The 27,016-nt window shown below is 43.7% G+C and overlaps 1 protein-coding gene across 1 annotated transcript in view; it reads right to left on the reverse strand.

The window, feature by feature from the left end:
- Positions 1–2,287: 2,287 nt before the first annotated feature.
- The window catches only part of LOC122264078 (uncharacterized), a 25,967-nt gene continuing 1,238 nt past the window's right edge, over positions 2,288–27,016 (reverse strand). The window contains exons 2-5 of the mRNA XM_043032778.2: positions 3,385–3,643; positions 2,814–2,969; positions 2,583–2,660; positions 2,288–2,473 (exon numbers count right to left, since the gene is read on the reverse strand). Of these exons, the coding sequence (XP_042888712.1) occupies positions 2,303–2,473; positions 2,583–2,660; positions 2,814–2,969; positions 3,385–3,642 (663 nt within the window). The 5' untranslated portion in view covers position 3,643 and the 3' untranslated portion in view covers positions 2,288–2,302. The remainder of the gene's footprint in view (positions 2,474–2,582; positions 2,661–2,813; positions 2,970–3,384; positions 3,644–27,016) is intronic.

The raw sequence follows: 27,016 nt of genomic DNA on the forward strand, positions 1-27,016 counted from the left end.
ATAAAAAAAAAAAAAACGTAAATAGTGCCTACTTCAAAACGACCCAATTATTAGAAAGAGCCAACAAAGCAGCATAGAAGCATGCATGTATGTTTTCCTGTTTTCCCAAAGATCAAATGAGGCGGATGAATATTGGAAATGACTTAGAAAGGGGATTAATTCTATCCCTTGTTCGAAAATGTCCTGTTGTCCTAGCATGTAACTTAAGTTTGTGGATGCGTTCTGTAGATGCATCTCCAGTTATGCTAAGCACTCCCTTGGGGAAGCATTCAGAGAGTGTATCCAAGAGATGAAGCCATTAAGGGCCGTCTTCCAAGAAACAAGGCAAAACGCAAGGTATCAGAGGAAGCTTATATGAATAATGGTTGGTCCAAAGTGGTGCGTGATGACCTGATAAGTTGTCAAACCTCTCGCCGACACCCAGAGACAAGCCTCATCACTAGGACAAATTCGACACCAGTATTCTTAGAAAAGGTATGGCTGACTATATCAGGTCCAATTCCCATAGGAATCTTTACGTAATTGATAGTTACAAGGGGTTGTGACTTGTGTTGTTGCCATTACCAAAAGAATGGCAGCCTGTCATTCCTACCTGGTATATTGAGGCCTTACAGGGACTTGTCAGAAACAATTCCATTGCCCTGACTAAAAAGGATGGTGGTGTACTGATCATCCACTTAAATGTTTGTTGAAAAAATATAGGTTCTGCTTTTGGATGCCTCTACTTATAGGAAAACATTGATGAAAAATCCTGAAGGGGAAGCTTCTATTCCACTTGTTTTAATTAAGAGATGCCATGCACCATCACTATTACCCACAATATGTCGGTAAAGTACTGAGGCTGTGCTATGTGGACAAAGTCCTCGCTGTAGTGCTTACAAGGACGGACCTCCAGAACATCTTGTATGGTGGGGTGCACCTTGTTCAGCTTTACGTTCACCAATGAGGAACGAGACGACCAACTTCCGTTCCTTGACACCAGGATATACAGGAGACCAAACGACCCGATATTTTCCGTGTATAGAAAACCAACCAATAAGGACGACTTCATACATTTCTCTGCCAACAATAAAAAAGACAAGGAGCAATCATCCGTTTCTTCTTCTGAGCACTTCTAGGAGTAAATCTAATACATAACACTTTCCAACGTCTCTATTATCCCGAGGTATGCTGTTACACCTAAAGTGCAAGGCAGATGATGGACTGAAGACAAACGACCAGCAGGACAGCCCTCAGAATTAGTCTTCCACATTCGGAGTCGACTGATCTCCCGGAGACCTCTGTGTGACATACAATCAAGATCGCCTCCACATCGGGAAAAGATCGGCGACCGTCTGAGAAGAGGCTGGTCTAATGGAGGCCCCTTAGCCAGGTGTACAGTATACCTTGCAGCGATTGTGACAAGGTATACATAGGCAAGAAAAGATGTGGTCTCCATGAACAACAAATCGAGTAACACCATGCCGGGCGACATGCCTTTGTCGTTCACGTCGATAACGATAGTCACCCCCAAGTGGTCCTAAGACTGAAAAGGTTTGGCCCCACGACAAAGGAAGATAGTTGACTGTATCAATGCTGCCTCTAACAAATTCCGCACCATGGAGCCTCAAATTATCCAAGATCATCACGTGTCTAATTTCTAATGTGACATGAAACCTAACACATATAGCCCCCTCTGTAGCTCTTCTGTATTATGCCCTGAGGAAGTACAGTATTATAGCGAAAAGACATTCGGCATATTCGTGTGGTTTCTTGCATTGCCCTTCGTTGTTTAATTTTTAATGTGAGCGTACATGCGTGTGCGTGTGTGTGTGTGTGTGTGTGTGGGGGGGGGGGGGTATGAGTGATCTCTTAAGTTGGTTTTCTCCCCCCTTCCCTACCAAGGCTCCTGTCTCTTGGATATCCTACCACTTGCATAAGCCAATGCATGGATGACCTTTCCCTCCGCCCTATACGACTTTGGGAGACGTGCGAAGATACATTCCAAACTGATTATCAATACTCATAATAGCCATATCAAATACGAAAATTTAATGCATACAAATAATTAGGTTGAGTTTGGTTTGTAGCAGTTTCCATTTTGTATTTTGAATCTTTTTTATCAAACTGACTTATACAAATACAATCCCACTTCTTAAGTTGAAGATTATATATCGATACATGATATCAAATGCACAATTATTTTCCATGAATGTAAATTCTCACAATAAGGCATCAAATAGAACTCAAGCCAGATCAGGTCATCACCTCAGACAGATAAGTGTTTTGCATAATTTGGATAATATTTAGCAACAACAATAGCTCAATTACCAAGGGCTAAAAAACAATTACTGACCTCTTGTGACCAGACAGTGCTGATGCTAGTCACAGGTACATTCACCGTTTCCCACGATGTCTCATACTCGGTGAGAGTAATCCATTCTGCTTCTAAACTTGTCGTCGTGATTGTATTTGTTAGAGTGTATGTTATCACCTGTTGAATGTAGTAGTAATGCTTTTGGTAAATTATCCTGCGAATAACTTGAACTGCCATGTGGTGTATCTTATTTCATATTACCAGTGATGTAATTCTTGGAACTTACCTCAAGGTTTGTCTGGGTTAGGGTGTACTTAACAGTATCGATTCTTGCGGACATTACGGTCTTCTCCTCTGGCACAATCTAAAATATGGAATGAAGTCCAATAAAATAAGAGCTAGAAAAGCTTTTAAAAGATATAAAAGATTACTCATTGGAAGTAATGAAGTAGAGTAATTTGTTTGAAAATTCTAAGAGAAAACAGAAATCAATGAGTAAAATACACGATTTACTTACAATAGTTTCCGTCTTGTAAATTGGCAGTGCAGGTACAGTGATGGTAGACTGTTTTATCACTGTAACAGGGTATTTCAAGGTTTCCGTCACATGGACAAATTCGGTTTTATGAAAACTTTCCCATACTGTCACCAGAGAGTGTACCACTTGTTGTACCTGCCCATTAAGAAGAAAAAAAAGTTTAGATTCTTTGCCATATAAAGTGTATGACGAGCATACGTTTCTGATTTTTCCTTTTATACAACCCATGTGCTATATCTAATGATCTAGTGACGAGTGCGGCAGTAATCAGACAATGGTATGCTTTCGTGCTATTCATCAATTGATTGTCAGCAGCAGTTAGCAATACAAACACATGCATGCATACACAAAAATGAGATGTAAATATCCTGCAACTCTTATGGCCTTGAATCTCGATAACCATTTCTGTACGTCTTACCAGAGCAACCAATGAGTGCTCTATGTATAGTAAGCAGTAAGTAATAAGTTTCCGAGATGCTAGAATGAAATTATTACCATCATTAAATATCAAGTGTAAAACCTAGAACCTAAGAACAATAAGAACACTTACCACTGCTTCTTCCCACACAGGTTTAATGTATAACGGGCAGATAGGCTCGTTCACGTAATTCTGGGGAACATATCCATAAGGGCTTTTTCCATAAGTGTTATGTTCAACAGGTACCAGGTAGGGGTCGATGGAATCTTCAAGGTGGTCCTTTACGTTCGTCACGACCACGTCAACTGCGTCCAGGTTAAATGGGAAAATTGCACTGGATTTTGACAACGCTGCCACCACGGTCACCAACATCAATGTAAGGCCTGCCATGCTGAGGACAAAGGTTTCAGCTTCCAGATACAGTAGTCACAACACAAATATCTACTAATTATACTTTTGTCACCTAGTTGCTACCTTTTCATTACATGTAACAAAAGTGGGTTCTTAGTGAAGAATGGGATGGAGTGTCAGTTGAGGGAAAGAGTGGTCGAGGTATTTTGCATGTATGTAAAGTCTGACAAAGACAGGTCGGTAGTAACATGAAAGATCTCTTTCTGTGTGAGAGATGGACGTTATTCATGTCTTTCATGTTTTACATATTAATGGGAAAGGAATATATCAATGGAAAAGGAAAAGTCAGTGGAAAAACAAATCTAAGTATCATGAATATATAATGTAATATATAATATATGATATATATAATATATATATAATATATAATATATAATAAATAATAAAATATATAATATATGATGGAGTTTGTTGCTGCTGGACATGGTCCACGATAAAATATTTTAGTTAGATACTACCTTCCCATGTACTTTGGTACTAATGTAAATGTAGCAAACACGTCTGGCATGGAGATAGGTGCTTTGGCAAGGAACAAGAAACCGCTCATAAGCAACCCCGACAGTGCCGTATACTGAATTCCTTGCAGTACATATGAAAAGGAGTATTAGGGTGTAACACGACGTGGTTTCAGCACCGGCACCACAGGACTTTCAATGCCATAGTGGCTCACATAAATGAGGAGGGATATCTACGAGATTGGTAGCAAGCAAAGGAAATCCGAAAGGTAATGGAAGCTGCATATAACAATAGAAAACACTGCGTCACAACACAAATTATCCAAGGTCGTGGCAACGTCGATTATAAAAACGTTAAGTGAACTTTTAGTCCCTGTTTGATATACATTTGACAGCCTCGAGACGCGTATTTCCCACGCTAATCTTGGGTCAAGTGACGAGTTTCCTAACATGAGTTCCACACACCCCAAAGAACACATGTTCTAGTCTGGCTTTCGCTGTGTCAAGTTCTCTCTTGTGCCTCCGCAACATTGTCCCAGCTCCGTAGGAGTTTTGTTTATCGATCACCTCCCGTCTATGAGGTGGACCTCTTGCAGTCAGTAAAAACTACAATATACATAAAGAGGTATTGGGTATATTAATACATCTTGATCACAAAAAAATCAAATCCCTAGCTCTGAGCATTAACTATTGCCTAAATATTCGGGGATCAACTAGTAAAACCCTAATGCAGGATGCACAAAGTGAAATACAGTTGTGATGTATGTTTTCATTCATAAAATCACTCATGGGAATTATCCACAATGAATACTGCCCTTACAAACTGTGGGGACACATCAGGTGTTCGAATATAATTCAATTCTCTATGCCAAGAGATCTAACAGAAATAGGGACACGGCAAATGCTAATATACACACTTCTGACCTGGAACCTACCACCTCAATGCTAAAGACATCACTAACCACAATAATTTCAAAACTTGAATAAAAGATTTATGATGATTGTGATAGATTATCAAACATGTAACAACGGTATCTGTATTCTATCTCTATCATGCCTAATTCAATTTCTTTGTGCAATAAACTATGAAAAGAATAACCATTGTAATTTATTGAATAAAGGCTTATTTTGAAACTGAATCTTTAGCGAGTATAAACAGTGAAGGGTGTATACTGCCGCTCGGACAACAGAAAATCTGCGTTCCTATGTCTGCAACCAATGCGAGTACATACTTGGGCCTCTTCTCAGGGTACGTCGCAGTAGACAGTTTTGATGAGAAAGATTCGGTAGTTCAAACGGGTTATCCAGCGTCGTTCATCGCGGTTTGCACATCATTGTCTTCTAAATGCTAAAGCCATCCCTCCAGGGGAAAAGGCAAGAGCTCCCCTTTTTTCGCCACGAGGGGTAGGAAACGCCCAGAGATGGCGTTGCCCTGGAGGACCTGCAACTTGCTCCATCCCTGGGAAGGGGCCTAAAAAAAAAACCCTGCGAGGCCTTGGTTGAGAGCAGATGGCGGCAGATGGCATAAGATAGCCTCTTGCTCATGATCCCCTAGCTCGGCAGCTGCACTGCTCTCAACATGTGTCCTCCTGACACTTGTTGATTTTTTCTTTGGAAATTATTATCTTTAATGGGTTGCGGGCCATGGTTAAATCACGGCCAGGCCAGAGAATGACGGGGATATGGGAGACCTTTCCTTTTCTGAATAAGTAATAAAAACTTTGATCAGAATTCTTTCTTTTATATCTTTTAAGACAGAACCTGTAAAAGACTAGAATAAAAATGCTTGCCTGACTAGGCACGCCTGCTCGGCGATGTCCTGTGTAGGAACTACTTCTTTTCACATATAAACTGACATACACACACAAATAACACACACTTTACAGGTCTTCCACTGTCTCGCAAGTACATGGGTGCTGATCCCTTATCAGCTGGTGGCAGCCTTCCCCTACACAGGACTTGATTCAGGTAACCAGGTACCGCGCGTTACCGAAACACTGGATACTTTTAATCATTTGTCAGAGGGACAGAAGACAAAGTAATTTATCCCGGACGTCACATCTTAATAGATTTTCTATGAGGGGACCTTGAGCGATTGGTGATACAGCAGCTTTAGGGAAATGATTTACACAAAACACGAGTGCTGTTACAGTAGAGTATTTTGCAAAGTCATGGTTGGCGGCTTCCTTATCGTCGGATCTTCGCAAACGGGTGTGGCGCAAAAGATGTACATTTTTTGATGATCTTCCAGGCGTGTTGCTGACGGCAAGGTCAAATAATGAGGTAAATGGGAAGAGACCTAAAACTGGAGTGTATCAATTCTAGAAAAAGTGAACCATGACATGACCCACGAGCATCGAGCTGACGTCGTCACCACAGGATGAGGCGGGACATCTACCAGATTGGAAGGATTGCAAACGCCGCCATTGAAGGACTGCAAACGCCGCCATTGAAGGACTGCAAACGCCGCCATTGAAGGACTGCAAACGCCGCCATTGAAGGACTGCAAACGCCGCCATTGAAGGACTGCAAACGCCGCCATTGAAGGACTGCAAACGCCGCCATTGAAGGATTGCAAAAACAGACTATGGACAAAGACTAGTTATGGAAGCTGTATATATCGTGACGAAGGAAAACATGAACACTGCGTCGGGAAGATTCGAATTATCCAAGGTCACTGCAATATCAGTCACGTGGATAATAACCTATAGGTCAAGAACGTCAGGGGAACCATTAGCTTTTGCTTGATATATATATATATATATATATATATATATATATATATATATATATATATATATATATATTCATTCTGTATTTTCACTTGCGTATTTTTCTATTCAGGAAAATACTTGTAAAAGGAGACCGCCTCTGCTGTCCATCAAGAATATCAAACACCCAATAAAATGGGGTTTACGATTCTAAAACTACAAAGGTCACGGGTAGATTTTAGCAATATGAAGAATCCCTATAAAGATTGCATTAAAATGTCGTCAAAACAAGATGATAAAAGAAATGTGCACTCCGCCTCTAAAAGACTACCCAGACAAGTCCTATCGTTTCTATGACTATTTCTATCTCAAGAGATAGATTGGTTCTCAAACTCGAGAAATCGCTTTGAGCACCAACTTCTCCATTCTGAATAGACAGAACCGCGAAAAATCCCCCATTCAAATTTCAAAGAAGCCCTTGAAAATACCGCACAGTTCCACTGTTTTCAGTATATAGTGACACGTGAGGTTCCAGCCGAGTGCAAGAAAAACGAGATGAACGAACAACCAGGTGCCCCTCCACCAAAAATCAAATAGGATAACCACTTTCCACTTATAAAAGTGATGGTAAATAAAATTAAAGAAATTCTATTGTTTCTTCTCTATTTGCAATCAGACCTCTCACCCAGAACTTCCGCCCAACTCTAGCTCACCACTTCACACAAATCAACCTCTAACCTTAAAGGATTCCCTTTTAATCTCTTAAGTCTTTCCTATCTCGTTCCTTTAGCACATCAGACTTCAAGACTTATATTTATCCCCCAACCGCTGAAAATAATGGCACATTATGTTACTTACATTTTCTTTAAAATATAAATAAATAAATAGACCATAAATAATAAGCCATCATAATTCCTGTAACAAACTTCTTGCCATCCTGCACTTAGCCAATACTTCGCACTTTCGTCTATCGCTATTGCCCATTACTGCACTGCACTGCACAATAATCTCCCATCTTATTTTGGGGCAAGAAACAATCGTGCCACACCCTCAGTTTTCTTGATACCTCCGCAGTGTAAGATACGAGGATTATATATGTTTATATATGATAGTAAAACATCAAATTCAAATACAAAGCTTATATGAATCACTCTTCCTAGCAAGGCAATCGCCAGGTCAGGTTGGGTCAACTTCGATGGACAAGTAAGTCACATAGTTTCCTTCCCAAGTACCATGACCCCCTAACCAGCCAAAATACCTTTAACTGCAAAGCCCATTACATTCCAGACTACCTTCCCACATAACCACAGGGGACGGCGGATAGGAAACCCTTCCATACAAGCAGGTTATCTGGGACATACAGAGAGACTAGGGTCAACTACACTACTGCTGACACCTAATTTGTCCGCCTGTTTATACATGTGACAGTGTTAATTACTGTGTCCATTGTGCCGAGTCTCTGAGTCTAGCCGCCGTGGTGAACGGACGTGTTTTTGCCTCTCCACCGCCGCCAAACAGCTCAGCAAACCAGGACACCTCATGGTCCCACACAGTCAGAGGGAAATCTGACCACCCTCCCCAGGTCAACGGGGGCCAGCCAGGAGCTTCCCCAGTGCTTCCTCGAGCAGCTAGCTCAAGCTCTAACACACAGAGTGAAAGGAGACCCTTGGCCCAGGGTATCATGTCTCCTTCCCAGGGTAATGGGACCTCTGCCCGAGGAAACGGGCCTCTTGGCAGCACGGGTCAAACCAAATCATCGCAATTGGAACAGCATGCGCCAATCTCAAGTTTATGCCGAGGGATCTGCAGATGAAGAAAAGCGGCGATGTGGACTTTCATAGCGGTGCTGTGCCTGCAATGGAGCAACAAAAAGCTGTCACAGTGTTGTTGACGATACTATCTTCCGGATCGGTCATCGATACGTTCCAGAAAGTGTTGTTCTGCCTTGACATGGCTGTGGTCAACACCTGTGTGCACAAGGCATTTGGGGGGAAGTTGACGCAGCTGGACTTCAGGTCGGAGCTCACCCGTGGAATGATGCAGGAGTACACAAGAGGGGAAGTAACTGGAGTCAAGGGCATCCAGCCCTGACGGAGCAGCGTTATGCGGTGGCGATATAGGCATTGCAGAAGTGCAGTGTAAGGCGGAAAAGGAAGATCACCAGGAACATGTGCCATGCCTGTAGTCTGGCACTGTGCCCATACGAGTGCTGGAAGCACTCGTATGGGCACATATGAGTATTTGTCCTCCCATGAAAATATATTTCTACTAATCTGAGCATAAAAAGTTATATGGACTTCATATTATTTCAATCATTTACTACATTGCTAAAGCGTATCAAATGCTTTATACATAGCACTCTGCCCATACGAGTGATTTTGGCTGTGGTACATGCAGCTACGAGTTCTGGCGGTTTTCTTCTTCATTTTAAATAACTTGTATATATTTTAAGTTTGATTCAAAATGCTGCATCTAAATTGAAAAAAGTGTGTTCCAATTAATGTTTGATGAAACCCGCTTGAAGACTGGGGTTTACAAAGCTGTAATTTAAGTTTGAGTGAAAAAAAAATCAGTTTTGTTTGCATTCAGGTATGTTTCTCTGATGAATCAATCATGGAAATACTGAGTGATAGGCGAAAATTCGTGAGGACGTCAAAAGAGAAGGACCACCCTGACTGTCAGAAGACTGCAGTCAAGTTCCCTTCCAAAGTCATGGTTTGGTCCATGATATCTGCACAAGGTACAGGTCGTTTAGAGATCATGGATGGCGCTCTGAATCAAGACGGATACCTTAAAATAATAAATAAATGCCTGGTACCCCAATTTCGTGAATGGTTTCCTGACAATAACGGAATATGCATGCATGACGGGGCCCCATGCCACAGCCAGAAGAGTTTCTAGTCATCTAAAAGATCTTAACATCAAAGTACTTGATTTGCCTGGAAATAGCCCAGATATGAATAATATTGAAGGTTTTTGGAAAGACTTAAAATATGAAGTCAGCAAAATTGAATGTACCAACAGAGTACAGCTCATCCAGCGGTTGATAGAGGTTTGGCACAGAAATCCAGGTATCAGGAACAAAGCATAAGACTACATTAGAAGCATGCCAAGACGTGTTGAAGCAGTTATTAGAGCCAAAGGAGGACCCACAAAATACCGAGATGATATATGTATAAAGGAAAAACAATAAAACATTGTCTAAAAATTTCCTTGACAATAAAAATGTGAATAAATCAGTTGAATGGCCAGAATTGTCTATTCATTTTCCCAGTACTGATAGTTGGTTTTGGCGAAAAACGGTTTTCGGCTTCCCATGAAACTAATAATTTTACTATATTGAGTATAAACAAAATAACAAGGTTATATGGTCTCCATTCTACAATTTCCATCAAAACATTGCTAGTCTGTTACATCGTTTATATGAGAATAGGAAAAACATTAGGCAAAACTCAGAAAACATCCTACAAAAAAAAAAAAAAAAAATGGTTCTTGTGTTGCATTGAGAGGCTGGAAGAGAGCGAGAAAGGTGGTAACATGAGTGTGGGTGGCTCACTCGGAAATAAGCCCCGGCTTGCGGGCCTCGCGCCTTTTACTACACCCCATCTGGCCGGCCGGACAAAGAAAATGCTAACCGCTCCGCAATGGGTTAAGCACGGTTCTGGCCTTCTCAATGGAAACTTTGGAGATCACTACAGAGGCATAATTGGCAGGCATTCAACATGGCTACACTACGTGGATATTCTTGTCGTCGTCCCCAGAAGAAAATGCTTACATCAAACGCTGACGCTGCTGAATGTCGTCCATGATCAAATTTACTTTACCGTGAAGAAAGTCAGGGGCTACCTTTCCTAGACACACTGATCCATCAGGATGGCGACGACCTGCGTTTCTTGTATATAGAAAGCCAACAAATAAATATGATTATATTCATTAATACTCTGCCCAAAACAGTAAAATTGTTAGAAAGAAACCTATAACTACCCCTAAGAGCATTAATGATTTGCAGCCCAGAAGTTCTAAAGGACGAAATTAAATACATTATAGACTCGTATATAAAATATCAATACCTGAGTTTTCTTGCTAAACCTCAGAAAGAAAGCGGCAAGCACAAGTAGGGCAAGAAATTATTGTGCCGCACCCTCAGGTCTCTTGGTACTTCCGCAATGCAACATCCGAGACGATCAGCAGGTACTTAAGTACTACCGTGAACATAGCAAACACGCAATACAAGAAAACGCTCACAAGCAATCCGGACAGCTGTATACTGAATTCCCTGTAGTTCTTGTGATAAAGCATATTACGGCGTTAGCCGACGTGGTTTAGACACCAGGATCAGCAAGCATTGAGCTCACATTCGTCACCACAGGACTTCCAAAGCCATGGTGGCACACGTAGATGAGGTGGGACATCTACCAGATCGGAAACAAGCAAAAGTCGTCAATGAAGGATTGTAAAAACAAAGATGTAAAGCTATGAACATCGTGTCTGGAAAATTCAAATTATCCAAGGTCACTGCAGCATCAATTATGCGGATAACAACCTACATGTCAAGAACTTCATCTGAACCTTTGCGAGAACAAAGATGGTACTATAGAGGTGAATTACCCCATCACTGTTACAAAATTTAATACAGGGAATTCCCTTGAATATATATAGGACGTTTGCTGAGAGAGCACTGTTATACTTTACTATCCATAGTGAATATGTAATGAGAAAGGCCCTTGACATGGGGTGTATGTTAAATCACTCTTTGTTGGAGTGTTTGGAGGTTATCCTTTTTCCTACAGTTACTGGCACATGTACGACAGAACACTTGTGGCATCATATTTATATACTGCTGATACAAGACCTCGGAAAAAAAGGTTCATCAGGTTCTAGTTGTACATAGACCTAGAATTTATGTCGTAAACCTTTCGATGGCCAGGGATCGCATGGAAGCACTACCAATCGGGTTATGACCTGTGGAGATGTTATCAAGAGAATTAAACTCCTAGGTCAGCAGAGACTTGCAATGTCGAGAGACCTTGCCCTAGAACATGATGTTCTCAGAAGTACAACAGTGGTGATAAAGAGAAAAATTACCGCGAAAGCGGAAGAGGGACAGGCAGGGGAGGCGGCAGTGGAACAACTCGGCAGTTTATCAACTATTATCTTTTCGTCTATGCTATCATATATCATATATCATATATCACTATGCGTATCAGTAGAGGATGAAAAAAATGTACTTGCTATGCAATTACGCTCACTAACTGCGACGAGGGAGTGGGTGGGGGCGACGGAGGAGGGTTGTTTACCCGACCAGCATCAGGATAAGGATAAGACAGATTTGCGGAGCAGTTGCTACACCAGGCTTGTATGCACTGAGGCAAGCCCGCCTGTGTCAGCGTATGTTGACTCGTGAGAGAATGTGCCAACGAGTGTTGCCTCGATCTGAGCTTGGTCCTTAACTAACGCAATGCCCAGCTACGTCAGTAACCACCAGTGAGACAAGTTGTGCCCAGCACATCTCATCGTATATCAACATCCCCCAGCCCATCCCACGCCGCTTCACCCACGCTACATAGAGCAGTAGCCCACAACAGTAATGACTCCTCACCGACGCCCATCACTATGGCAACACTCCAGGCCTTCCTACCCCTCCCTGAATGTAATATGCACAACCTTAAAGCTTGGTTCATTCAGATCGAGATAGCGTTTAAGACGAGGAATATTGTGTCCCCAGAAGACCAATACGTCCACCTAGTACATCGTGTGCCCCCAGGTCTCATGACTACCGTCATGGACATAATCGAAAATCCGTTAATGAATACTTATACACACCTGAAAGACGCCATCCTTGAACATGCTATGCCGGACGCAAACCTTGCCCTCACCACTCTACTAACGTCGGACATCCTCCATGGCCTGACCCCCTCGTAGTTCCTTCGTCGCTTACGACGGCTTTTAAACGACGCAAAACAGTCACTGAGCGACGACCGAAGAATTCTCTGAACAGCTGCGGTCACTGACAAACGCAATGCGGGATATCAAACTCTCCATATCTTCTCCTTCCAACAGAGATGCCTCAATATCTCCCCATCGCCGCCGGAACGCACACACCACATTCCCCCCTTCGACACTCCCTGTCACAATCCGCACAACGCCGCCCACGCTCACCATCCCAACATGACCATCGTTGATTCTCGCCCTCTCAGACAAGCACACGTTTCCTGGTAGACACAGGGGCAGAGGTCAGTTTACTCCCTCCCAGACGCCAAGACAGACGTTCAGAGAGTTCACGTAACCTGCAAGCAGCAAACGGAGTTCTAATTCCCAGTTACGGCGAACGTTCACCGACAGTTTTCAAATAGGAAAAAATAAAATGCACTTCCCCTGGATATTCGTTATTGCGGAAGTGGAGTTCCCTATCCTAGGCGCAGATTTTCTCGAACATTTTGACCTTCTTGTAGACATTAAGAGAGACAAGATCACCATCGCAGGAGAATCAACACGCGTCGCCTCAGTGAACGCCCCGGCGCTGGCCATCAAGCGCCTCCCTGGAACGTCGTGCCCCTATAGGTCCCTCCTGAAGGAATTCCCATCTCTCACCGCCCCTCTTAACAGCAACAAGACACCACATCATTCCATACAACACCATATCCGAACAAAAGAAGCACCTGTTATTACCCGACCCAGACGTCTGAACCGTGAACGTTACCTTGAAGCTTAGGCCGAATTTGACCACATGGAGAAGCTCGGCTACGTGCGAAAATCCATTAGCACATGGGCATCACCACTCCACATGGTTAAGAAGAAGGACGGAGGATGGAGACCATGTGGGGACTAGACTCCTAAATGCTCAGACTGTGCCTGACAGATATCCAGTCCCTAACATTCAGGACTTCTCCCAACATCTCGCTGACTGCAACATTTTCTCTCGCATTGACCTGGTTAAAGCATACCATCAAATTCCAGTAGAAGATGTACCGAAAACAGCAGTGACTACACCATTCAGCCTGTACGAGTACTTGGTAATGCCCTTCGGCCTGTGCAACGCTGCGCAGTCATTCCAGCGTTTCATGGACGAAGTAACCCAAGGACTCAGCAACACCTTCGTTTACATCGACGACGTCCTCGTAGTGAGTACGGATGCAGATGCACACAAACACCACCTCAAGGACCTGGCATCGTCATCAACCCGGAAAAGTGCGAATTCGGAGTACAGACTTTGACATTCCTCGGACACACCGTCAGTGCGACGGGCATCACCCCCGACACATCGAAGGTCGAAGTCATCAAGAAGTTCCCACGCCCAGCAATGCAGCGCCAGCTACGACGATTTCTTGGCATGATGAACTTCTATAGAAGATTTCTCCCACAGGGTGCACAATTGATGGCACCCATCCACAACCTACTAACACCGACAAGGAAAGGACAGTGCCAGAGGGACATCGAATGGACCGACGCAACTCTCGCGACGTTCGAAAACTGCAAGACCGCCCTGGCCACAGCCTCCTCCCTCACCCACCCACGCCCAGAGGTCCCTACAAGCATCATCGTCGACGCTTCGGACACGGCTGTCGGCGCCGTCCTGCAGCAGCACGTCAACGGTCAAGACTGCCCCCTGGGATTCTTCTCAAAGACACTACAACCGAGAGAACGGAAGTACTCGGCATTCGGTAGGGAGCTTTTAGCTGCATACCTCGCCATTAAACATTTCCGAAGCGAGGTAGAAGGTCGCAGCTTCCATATCATCACAGACCATAAGCCTCTTATTTACGCGTTAAGATCTAAGGCGCCGAGGCAAAACCCGAGGGAAGAGAGACACCTAGATTTCATCTACCAATTCTCCTCCAACATTCGCCATATAAAGGGAGAGAACAATCAAGCATCGGATGCGCTTTCACGAATAGTGGTCGCAAACACCACCTGGCAGAATACGCCGATCGACTTCGCTGAGGTCGCAGCAGAGCAACGCAAGGACGCCACACTCCAAGGCTTCCGCGATTCCACGTCACTCCGCCTTCAGCCCTCCCTTGATGCTGGCCAGGGAAACAAGCGCTAAGGGCCTGTCAATTCAAAACTCCTGAAAGTGGTAGCGTGGGGGAGGGAGTTTGAATCAGTTAAATGGGTGTATTCCAGCGTGACAATCTCTTTCTGATGCTCAGCCTAATAAAACATTTCTAAAACTAATTGAAAAATACTAGTAAAAGATACTCCCGAGTGGAGTATCTGTCAGAAGGCTTACCAATAAAAACAAAGGCTAGATCAGCAAGTCTTCACGCCACTGCTGAAGGCTTAAGAATTGACAAAATCTAAATAAGGCAGAAAAGAAGAAAACAGTCTGGTGCACTAAAATGAAAAAACACAGACTTCCTACCACAAAGTATAAAAAGACTAGGTAAAAAAAAATCCAGCCAAGTTCAATAAAAAGGTCTGATTAGATGATTTAATAAAAATGTTCTTTTAGATCACGTCCAGCTCCTAAGCAAAGAATGTCAGGCACTTCAGTACTTAACTCTTGTCTTCGTGATCATATCCCCGTTGTTCACTTCCTTGGCTCGACACAGATAATCCAAAAATGGCGACACAGCCGGTTAACTACTCTGGAGGACTAGGTAAAGGAAACATCTTCGTTGACTGACCGTGGTAAATTTTCCGAATAACGCCGCGTCGCTAAATACCACAAAAGTGGTATTGACGGATTCCTCTCAACCTCTACTATTCATATATAGTGAAATTAATGAGCGCTTGTACCCCTGAAGCCCACAATCTGGGTCCCGATAGTAGGGGCGGGCATGAAGTAGATCAGGGAAATTGCGGGGTAAAATATGAATTCCGGCCATATTTCGTATGCAAAATCTTAACCAATTACCTACCTAACTTTGCTTAGGTTTGAAGTTTGCCCCCCCACCTGGCCCCCCCCCCCTTTTTAAGGTACTTCGTGCTACCTCGTGCTACTTCGGTATCACGAAAACCTTAACCCAACTACCTACCTCACTTTCCCTAGTTTTGAAGTCAGCCTTTGCGAAGAGGGAGCTATTCCCCCCTGTGGATCTCCCCTAATCAGGGCACTTCGTGATACTTAAGTGTAATTAGTCCTGTAGATGAAAATGCCGCGACACGGATAACCCTCACACTGCGCCATGATGACAGCAACCGAGTCTTCGTCTCATATTCCTCAGGATAGGAAACTAGGACCGATGATGACACGACCACTCAATAGAGGGCACTATAATTATACTGTAAATAATGGGGAATATTGCGCCATCTGTTGAGAGAACATAACAGCACATGCAGGTAATTCCTTGGGGGTTTCCAGTCCACAGCTTGCTACTATCCATAAATACGTAAACACAGCCATGTTTGAATTTCAGGGCGAGGATGGTGGATTCGGGATATCTTGCCCAAGGTATGTTGCACGAAGTGCCCTAAAAAGGGGGGGTCCAGGGGGGGCGAAGCCCCCCTTTGGCTAGGGATTAATTCAAAACTAGGCAAAGTTAGGTAGGTCATTGGGTTAAGATTTTGCAAGCGAAATATGCCCCGAAGTAGGACGAGGTAGCACGAAGTGCCTTTAAAAAAGAGAACCAGATTGTGGGCTTCAGAGGTGCAAGCGCTCATTAATTTCACTATATATGAATAGTAGATGTTGAGAGGAATCCATCGATACCACTTTTGTGGTATTTCGTAACGCGGCGTTATTCGGAAAATTTACCCTGACCGTCTCTGCTTTATTGTTTGAAAACATAGTAAACATTGTCTCGGTGATGTCAGAGGCATACATCTTAATATGATAAATGTATAAATATGAATAAAAGATACCATAAAAAGGTACAAATATAAAACAAAACCCTTAAAATCATAAAAGCATAACCTAAAATCTAAAATAAATAAAACGAAGCAAAAATGAAAAGCATAAAACGTTTCCCCTAAAGTTTAAAATAAAACTATTAAAATGTATTAAAATACAAAAAATAAAACTTGGTGACAAATAAAACCATTCAATAAGAGGTCTCGTAACAAAAATAAAAGTAATTACAGGAAACTTCAGTTAAAAGGGAAACTAATCTAAAATGAAGAACAAATAAAATGAAAGATAATAAATTAAAAAAAAGAAACAGGCGACAGGCAACGTCCAGTCCTCCAGCCAGGACAGCCAGAACGGGAGAGCAGTGAGCGCACCTGCTCGCGGAGAGCGCGAGATGCAGCATCATGCCACCTTACAACCTGGACATCGTAGGACCACTACCGACGGATCAGTCGTTCCCTTACATCCTTACGATGATAGACCGCTTCACCAGGTGGCCGGAGGCAGTGCCACTGAGGGATATAACAGCAGATTCTGTGGCAAAGGCGTTCATATCCACGTGGGTATGTCGTTTTGGAGCCCCCGACACCATCACAACAGAGGCCCCCAGTTCGAGTCTGGCCTTTTCAATCACCTCACCCGCACTCTCGGCTCTCGTCGCATCCGCACTACCGCGTACCACCCACAAGCGAATGGGATGGTAGAGCGTCTCCACCGCCAGCTGAAAGCCCCTCATCAGACCATCAGGGATAGGCTGGGTAGACCACCTTCCTCTCGCACTCCTTAACATCAGGACTTCTTTTAAGCAAGACCTGGAGTGCACGACAGCCGAACTGGTCTACGGCACGACACACTCCCTGCCAGCTGATTTCTTCACGCCACCGCAGGGCTCGGACGACCCCAGAGCTTTCGTCAGAGAGGTAAGGACCCGCATGGAGGCTATACAAGCACGACCTCCCAGAGCAACGCGTAACAGCAGCATCTACGTGCCGCAAGACTTGCAGGACTGCTCTCACGTATTGCAGAGGAATGAGACGAAGCCGCCCCTCAGCCACAAGTTAGACGGTCCCTTCAAGGTCATTGCACGCACTGACAAGACCCTCACTATCGACACGCCACGCGGACCATCCACCGTCTCCATCGACAGAGTAAAGCCCGCCTACATAGAGCACGCCATACTAAGGACCAGCAGGATCCACGACCCTTTTTTTCTCCCTGTAAGTACCACTCCCCTTTTCTCCTACAACTAGCTTTACTTGAATATAGGCTAATATATAAATATATATATACACGCACATGCAAGGAACCCCATACTGTCCACCGGTTATTTCCTTTCAGATATGTCTGAAAGCCACAGGGACTATCGTACTCCACTCGGCCAGCCCCGCTGCCCTCCCTCGGTAGGGAGCTGTGTAGCAGACGGCGATCGCATCCCGACGCACTACCGCATTGGTCAATTAGGAACCACCACCAGCCAATGAGGACAGGTCAAACGGCAGGTCACGAGAGTAAACACGGCGCCCGGGCTTAAAAGACGGGATGTTACAAGAAAAAAGTTAGTAGAATTACTCAATTCACTCAACATCAGTCTCAATCAGTGATCAGTCACTCAACACCTGAGCTATCAGCACCTGCTCCAGCTGAAGCTATCTAGAAGCCTCCAAGGAAGAAGAATAATAATCTACAAGAACTCTTTCAAGGAAGAGTTATAATCTACATTGCTAAGTGGGTAACACTTATAGCAAGAAGAAGAATAATTACCTGGATTACCTGACCTAATCCCAAGTGGGCACCACTTATGCCAAGGAGTTGGCATACTAAAAAGAGATCCCTTCATTGTAAGGGTTTGACACTCGGCTCTCTCGAGCCAAGCACCTCGGTGCTACAAGAGATCCTTGTAGGCACACACCTGTCCCCCACTGTCCTTTACCACCACTTTCGGCATTAGGATAATACCGTTTGTTTCCTAAGGCGAACCCTGCGGTTTACCCGGCGAAGGCCGGGGTCTCAAAGGGGTCCCTAAGTTGGGATACTGGAGGAAACACTCGGAGGTTGCCACCTTGGTTAGGCTTAGGGAACGGCGGCAGGCCACTCTAACACTCCTGCCAACTCTAGCTAGACACCGTCTACATAGCCAACCTGGTTAGGCTCCTCAGAGATAAGAGGAGGTTGTCAGAGATAGTGGTAGGATCGTGCCATGCGTTTGGAGCCATGGCTTCGACTACCAAGATCAAAATAAACTTGAATGGAATCCCGACTCTGACCAGAAAGCAGGAATTGAACAGTCTGATGTTTGGCAATGGCATTCACTTTTTAAGAATCATCGATACTAGAAATGGCTACCTTGTTTTGCCTAAGTCTTTGCAAGATGCTGATAAGATCATGTCTCCTGAATTCAGGCAAAAACTCTTGTCTTCAGGTTTTGCCCCCTAGATGCCTCTAGAGACTAAAGCAAAGATGACCATTGTGGTGAAAAAAGTTGACACTTACATCACCAGCCATACTAACGAAGAGATTAAAGATGAATTGACGAAGCAACTGAATACTCAGATCGTTGAAGTGTACAAAATGCCACAACATGGGATAGTTAAGATACGATTCCCAGATATCCAGACAGCCAAAAAGATCAGAGAACAAGGACTGATTCTGTTCAATTACAGCATTAACCCTGCACAGATCGAAGAAGAACGATTTACCCGAGTTATCCAATGTATGAACTGCTACGAATATGGTCATGTCAAAGGGAAATGTACCAAGAAGAATTCCAAAAAATGCAGTGAATGTGGTCAGACCGGACATCGGTTCACAGCTTGCAAAAGTACCACAAAAAAAAAATGCCTAAAATTTGGAGGCGAACACAGGACTCTCTCTGGAAGCTGCCCTATTAGAAGGAAAGAGATCACAAAGGCAGTAGAAAAGAAGCAAGACATTCAAGCCCAGAAATAGTCCAGACTGCTCAGTGAAGTAGTAAAGAACACTGCAAAGGCTACAGCTAAGGTCGAGAAAACGATCGAAAAGACAGCCAAAGCCACAGCCGAAATTACCAAAACGGCGATTAAAGAAACGCAGCCACCCATCATGCAGCTGCCCAACAACCTGGCTGTCAAGACCCTGATTGCCTTGATGCATGCCCACCTGGCCAACATTGCCCAACCAGGCTGCTTTGCAGAACAGGCAAAGCTAGCCTTGAGACGAAACAACCTTCCCGAAATGGACCTTCCTAACGACGTTAACTCGGCAGGCATCCTGAGGGTTATGCTCCCTACAGACACTCCCAAAGAAACCACAGAAACCCCCGAAGAAGAAATGCCAGAACTGCCAGTTCTTGAAGAAGAAATGCCACCACTGGAAGAGCCCACTGCACCAGTAACCCAGTATGTGAGGGTGCCATCCCCACACAGGTGCAAGAATGTGAAGAAGGCCAGGGAAGCAAAGGGCAAAGCTGTAGGAGTCCTCCTGTACACTGCCGAGAAAAACATTACAAACGGCAATATTGATGATGATGTTGCAGAATACATCAAGAATGGCAGGATGAAATACTCCTACAACAATCAGAAGCTGAAATCTGATGAATGTGCCAGTATCATAGATAGGAGAATTAGGGCAGCCTCCCTAAATCTCGTTGGTGTGGTCATCACCTACCTCGACCCTGAGACCTACAGGAAGAGGAGGAATGGCTATGATGAGTCCCAAGAGAGGCATGAAGATGGACCTGCAGCCAAATCTAAGTGAATCATACCATCACAGTAGTTCAGCAGAACGTCCTCAAGTGGACTATGGTTCGTAGGAACGAACTGTTGGGCATGTATAGAGCCCTAAATGCAGATATAGTCCTGATAAACACATCATGGTTTGAAGGACACAGACAGGCTGAAACTGTTCCCCTACTTATGTTATCAGAGGAACAGGACTGGAAAAGCAAGTGATGGCATAGCAATAGCAGTCAGAAGAGAAATCAAACATAAGATTCTCGACGACTTTGATGAAATACTCGCAATCGAGATTGAGACCAGCAGAGGTCCAATAGTAGTGGCTACAATGTATCTGCCTCCAAGAAAGGCAATTGTTCCACTGCAAGACTTATACAGTCTGCTTCGACGAAGATTACCCACATACATAGTGGGAGACCTCAATGCAACCATCCAATGCTAAACAATAGAGCAGGCAACCAGGTTGGCAATGCTATTGCTAGAATGGTTGCTGATGGAGATCTAATCCACATGGGACCAGACTTCCCTACTTTCATCACAGGGAACACAACAACCAAACCAGATATTGTACTGTGCAATAACCAAGCCCACCACAACGTGATCATGGAACCGGGCCCTGCAAGCACCAGTGACCACCTGCCCATCATCCTCAAGATATCATCCAACACAATCCTGAAAAGCCTAAACTCTAGCAGATTCAACTTTAGAATGGCTAATTGGGAAGGATTCAAGGATGAGCTCCAGTCCAAGCCTGCAGCCAACTTGAGGACTGCAACATTGGAAGAGATTGACGAGGAAGTCCAAAAGTGGTAGAGTGATGTTGAAGCTGCACTTGCTCATCATGTACCCAAGAGCAACCACAGGACTATCCCCCATCCAAGGCTACCAGCTGAAGTAAGACTGCTAAATATACAGTCGAATCACCTGCAGCACTGTGCAGGGATTCATGGATGGACAAGACCTGAGAGCAAGATACAGAAGCTTGCAAAGAGAACACTAACCACTGGAGGAGAGCAGCAAATGACAAGTGGGAAGAGCTTGTTAGAAAAGTGGAATGGGACCGAAAAGATCCACAGTCCTTCTGGTCAGGAATAAAGAAACTGATGGGAAGAAGTGAAAGCAGAAGTAGCTACCTCCTCAACGAACAGGATGAGAAGATTCATGAAGAAGAACAAGAAATCCTGTTCAGAAATTACTGGAGAAATTGTTTCCGAATTACTGAAGAAGAAAACTTTGACAGTGATTTCGAGGAGACCATCATAGAGGAAATAGGAAGGCACATCCACCTCCTATATCCAGAAGCTGCTTCTGACTTCACTAGACTGGATCCCACAGATCCACTAATGACCAAGATCAACCCCACAGATGTCAAAAGAACTATTCAGAGTTTCAAGAATAGAACTGCTCCAGGCAAAAGCAGGATCAACAAAATCGTGCAGAATCTTCCAAACAAGATGTTGCTGAGACTGGCAAACATATATAATGCCCCTCTCACTGCTGGCTACTTCCCTGACCACTTCAAGGAAGCAAGTCAGGATGATTCCAAAAGCCGGGGAAAATCCAAGAAAAGGAGAATTACAGACCAATATCTCTGCTGGAAGTCCCAGGCAAAGTCTTTGAAAAGATATTGAACATAAGATTGCGAAATCACCTGGAGATTAACGATCTGCAAAATCCCAGGCAACATGGCTTCAGACCAGGCAGAGGAACATCAACAGCCATTGCAATCATATATGAAGAAATCGCCAATGCCATGCGCGAAAGGAACCAAGTCAATGTGGTTCTGAGATATGTGGCCAAAGCCTTCGACAAAGTTTGGCACACAGGCCTGAAACTTAAGATCATCAGGCTGAACCTCCCGACGTCCTTGACGAAGCTACTATGCGACTTTGTTGAAAGTCGAAGCGCAAGAATAGTCGTCGGCAATACAGTCGGCGAAGCAATTCCCCTCATGAGTCGAGTTCCACAGGGAAGCTGCCTCTCACCGACACTGTTCACCATATATACAGATCTGCCTGAACCATCACATGGCAGCAATCACTATATGTATGCCGACATCACTCAGATAATCAAGTACGAAGGGAGATCGATCGAGATGATGGCACTCAGAACTGCCAGAGCCATAGAGCCCATCAATCGATACGAAAGACAGTGGAAGATCTCAACCAACATGAGAAAATTCCAAGTCATTCCTGTGGCCAAGTTCAAGACAGCAGATCTGATAGTGGACGAGGAAGCAGTGGACTACTGTGACAAAGGAAAGATACTAGGGCTAACAATTAGCAGAAGAGGAATTGTCCCTCACATAAATGAAAGAGCAACCAAAGCTAAACATCAGCTGAACAAGATCAGAAGGTTCCAGACACTGAGTACTGAAACCAAGCTCTACATTTATAAAGCCCTAGTGCAGCCCATCATGGAAAAGCCGCCAGTGCCTAGCCACACCATTTCCAGAAGGCAGATGAAGCTACAGACTATTCAGAACCAGGCAGGCAAATGGATTCTGAATATTCGCTTTCCTGAAGTAGTCACTGCACGAGAGATCCATGAAAGACTAAGGATCGAGGCGATCAACAAGAGACTCCACCATCAAGCCAGAAGATGATGGACAAGAATCCAAGATGAGGAGCTCTACAATCGCCTCAACGTTCGTCCAGAAGGCACACATGCCTGGTGGCCCAAAACCCTCAGCAGAATCAATGGCATTGAAGAAGTTGAGGCCATATTCACGGCATCAGGTACAGGAGACCGATGATTACGTAAGGAGGCAACCATGAAGAGAAGACTAAATCAAGAATGAAGAAGTAAACCTCAAGAGGACCTGCAAGTTCAAGAATGAAGATTTTTTAAACACCTTTTAACCCAGATTACAAGCTAACCCACAGGGCTCCACTTCAACGTCAAGCACGGGACATTATGCACTGCAGTGAGAGGTGACGTGCGAGGTCGGCGAAGTGCAGCGTGGGCAGAGCTGAAGAATGTTAAAATCCGTAAAAAAAAAATCCTTCAAAAATAGCCTGCTAGGTGTTCTGGTTTCTGGCTGCCTCCCGAGGGGTTGACCCGGGGCTTTGTTCAGCTACTAAGGGCGCACATGCAAGCTATTCTCTGACTTTCTCCTGGTCTTACAACTTATCTTTTCTCCTTTCTCCACCTTTCTCAGCTTTCCTTCTATCACTTTATCTCCTCGCAAATTTCATTTCCACTATCCCTCCAGCTCCCTTCATCACTTCCTCTTCACTTTACACACTTCCATTATTCACTTCAACTTCCTTCTCCTCAAGACCAACTCCAATAAAAAGCTAATACTCTCTTCACTGTACTTAACTTTCTAACTCTCACTTTATCTCCTCCCAAGTTTTTCACTATCTCTCCAGCTCCTTTCACCACTTCTGCTTTCTCACGCTTAAAAAAAAAAAAAAAAAAACTAATATATTTTTGGGTTTTTACTAACAACATAATTGACTAAATAAATTATAAAGAATCCTTATCCTTAACCCCAACCCAAGTTCCAGACCCCTTCCTCCCAACCTTCTTCAACTTAATCACCCTCAAGTCAACAAACAAAAGAAGAACTACAATCAACATGACTTTTCCCTTCCGACCTGGCAGGCCTCCCAGAAGGTTTTGAGTGGACATGACACTTCAATATCTTAACAAGTCAGGGAGTTTCGTCCTCCCACTACTTTAACTACGACTTTCCTTCATTTTCCTGACTTTCTTCACCTGAACTCGTCTAACTTAACTGTCCCCTTCCACTTCAGTGGGAGTTCCAGTTTGTTAGTTTGTTAAAAAGTTAGTACGGTCCTGACTTCACGCCGCCAAGCCGTTACACCAAGCAGCCGTGCCTACAAGACATCTAGAAAATATATTTAGTGCAAACAAACTGAAGAAAAACGCCGAGAACTTTCTCTTCATATACTACTAATCCACAGCCCTATTTACCAACGTCCCCACAGATGGTGTGATCCAAGCAGCAAAGAGTCGTCAATCCCATGGATGATGATTCACTTCCTCTACCAAAGTACGACCTTATACGACTCGTGAAGCTGTGCGCGAATTTCGGATCCTTCGAATTTTCAGGAGAGGAATACCGACAAACTAGTTATCTAGCTATGGGTTCTCCATTAAGCGCGGTTCTGGCCTGCCTCTTCATGGAAACTTTGGAGAGAGATTACTAGAGCCATAACTGGCAGGCATTCAACATGGCTACACTACGTAAATGATATCCGTGTCGTCGTCCCCAGGAGAACATGCCTACATCAAGCGCTGATGCTGCTGAACGACGTCCATGATAAAATTCAATTTACTGTGAAAGAAGAAAGTCAGGAGCTACCTTTCCTAGATACACTGATGCATCAGGATAATGACGGCTTGTATTTCTCGTGTATAAAGAGCCAACAAATAATTATTATATTAATTAATAATCTGCCCACAGCAGTAAAATAAAGTCTGGGGTAGCAATAGGTTTCTTTCTAAGGGCATTAAGGATTTACAGCCCAGAATTTCTATAGGACGAAATATATAGACTCGTTTGTAAAATACCAATACCCAAGAGGTTTCCTGCTAAACCTCAAAGCGGCGAACATCATAACTAGGGCAAGACACGATCATGCTGCACTCATTTCTTGATACTTCCGCAGTGTAACATATGAGGATTATAGTGTTTATATAGGATATTAATACACCAAATTAATATACAAAGCTTACATGAATCACACTCTTGCTAGCGATTCAAATGCCAAGTCAGGTTGGGTCAACTTTGATGGACAAGTAATTTTTAATTCCAAGTACCATGACCCTCAAACCAGCTAAAATACCTTTAACGGCCATATCCATTACATTCCAGACTACCTTCCCCGGGGACGGCAGATGGGGAAACCCTTCCATATAAGCAGGTTATCTGGGACATACAGACAGACTGGGATCAACTACGTTACTGCTGATGCCTGAATTCTCCGCCTGTTTATACATGTGATAGTGTTTATTACTGTGATCATTGAGCTGTAGTGTATATTTTTTATTGTGTACCATAACGACAGACTGTTATAGAATAAACCTGAATTGTATATATCCTGTGTCTGGCATCAATACCCATTTCGTGTGGATTATTAGTTCCAACAGACTAAAACACCCATCACATAACACCTCCAAGAGTATCAGCAGGTGCTACCGTGAATATAGCAAACAAGACAAGAAACCACTCACAAGCAACCCTAACAGTGTTGCATACTGCAGTGCTTGCAAAACAGGACGTGGTTTCGACACCAGGATCAGCGAGCATTGAGCGGACTTCCATCACCACAGGACTTCTAACGCCATGGTGGCGCACATAAATGAGGTGGAACATCTACCAGATTGGAAGCAAGCAAAAGTCGTCAACGAGGGATCGCAAAAACAAAGACGTAAACTTATGAACACAGCTTCTATAAGATTCAAATTATCCAAGGTCGCGGCAGTATCAATTATGCGGATAACCCACAGGTCAAGAAGGTCAGGTGAACCTTCAGCTCTCAGATATATATATATTTGTTCTGTATTTTCACTTACGTATTTTCGAGAAAAGTATTTTAGGACTAAGATGAGCTTGCCTTGTCATGCGCTCAGGTTAAGAGTATAAAAGAGATGGAGATGCTTCTTGCAATGGCGCCAGGTTATAGCATGTATGTTTATCTGTCCTCGCTGGCTAGCAGTCCTCTATTTCCTGATAATAGGGCATCAGCTTTACAAAATAGTATCCGCCCATTAGATTTTAGTGAGCACCTAGACTTCGAGGTGGTACTAGTGAATCTGCTCTATCCACGGGATGGGCCGACGTTTGGTATTAAGATACATGGAATAGTCATTGAGGAAGATGGATTGCCATCATATCAACTCCTATGAACTCATTTGTCCAGGCAAAATTATCTCCCGGAGAATACTACAGGATACTTATTTTCCAGCATCATGAGAGCCAACTTTATCCTTATTTGCTCTAGCCTACCTTCAAGCATATATCTGTAGCATTTCCATCTTATAACTGTAAATACTTGATATTATAAGAATACTAATAAAAAATCCAAAATCAATTTCCCTGATGTACTTCATGCCCATTCTTACTGTCTAGACTATCAAGACAAAGGATGGTGATACATGCGGCATTGATACATTGAACTTGCAACATCACCGTAGAGCCATGAACTATCGAAGATCGTTACCCGTCTAATCACTGATGTGAGCTGGTATCTAACAAACAGCCTACTGTACCTCTTGTTTATCATGCATGCCATGTGGAAGCAATAGAGTCAAAATACCTTCAGCACATTAGTGGGCAAATTTCCAGTTCCGTTCAGCCATCGAATCTCGCAATTTTTGTCTGCTATGGTTTTCCATTGCAAGCGACTTTCTGGAATCGTTAAAATCCCGATAACAGGGAAGGTATGAAGTACATCAGGGAAATTATGAGGTAAAACAGGCTTAAATGGACCTCAAATAATGATAGACATTGCCTCACTGTTAATACGTTTGTTTCAGCATGTAATTTGCTGTCAGAAAACCACATACCTTCGTACAAGGAAAAAGTGATACTGCACCTTTCTCCGGTTCCGGCGATTCCGTCTCGATTGCTTCCATCAAAAATGAAGAATGTCAACACTTGGGCCAACTGGTGGGCTCTGGTATTACACCGAGACGGATAATGATGTCCCTTTT

Source organism: Penaeus japonicus, unplaced genomic scaffold (genome assembly GCF_977035675.1).
Source record: "Penaeus japonicus unplaced genomic scaffold, GWHDUDI00000001_assembly GWHDUDI00000042, whole genome shotgun sequence".
NCBI lineage: Eukaryota > Metazoa > Arthropoda > Malacostraca > Decapoda > Penaeidae > Penaeus > Penaeus japonicus.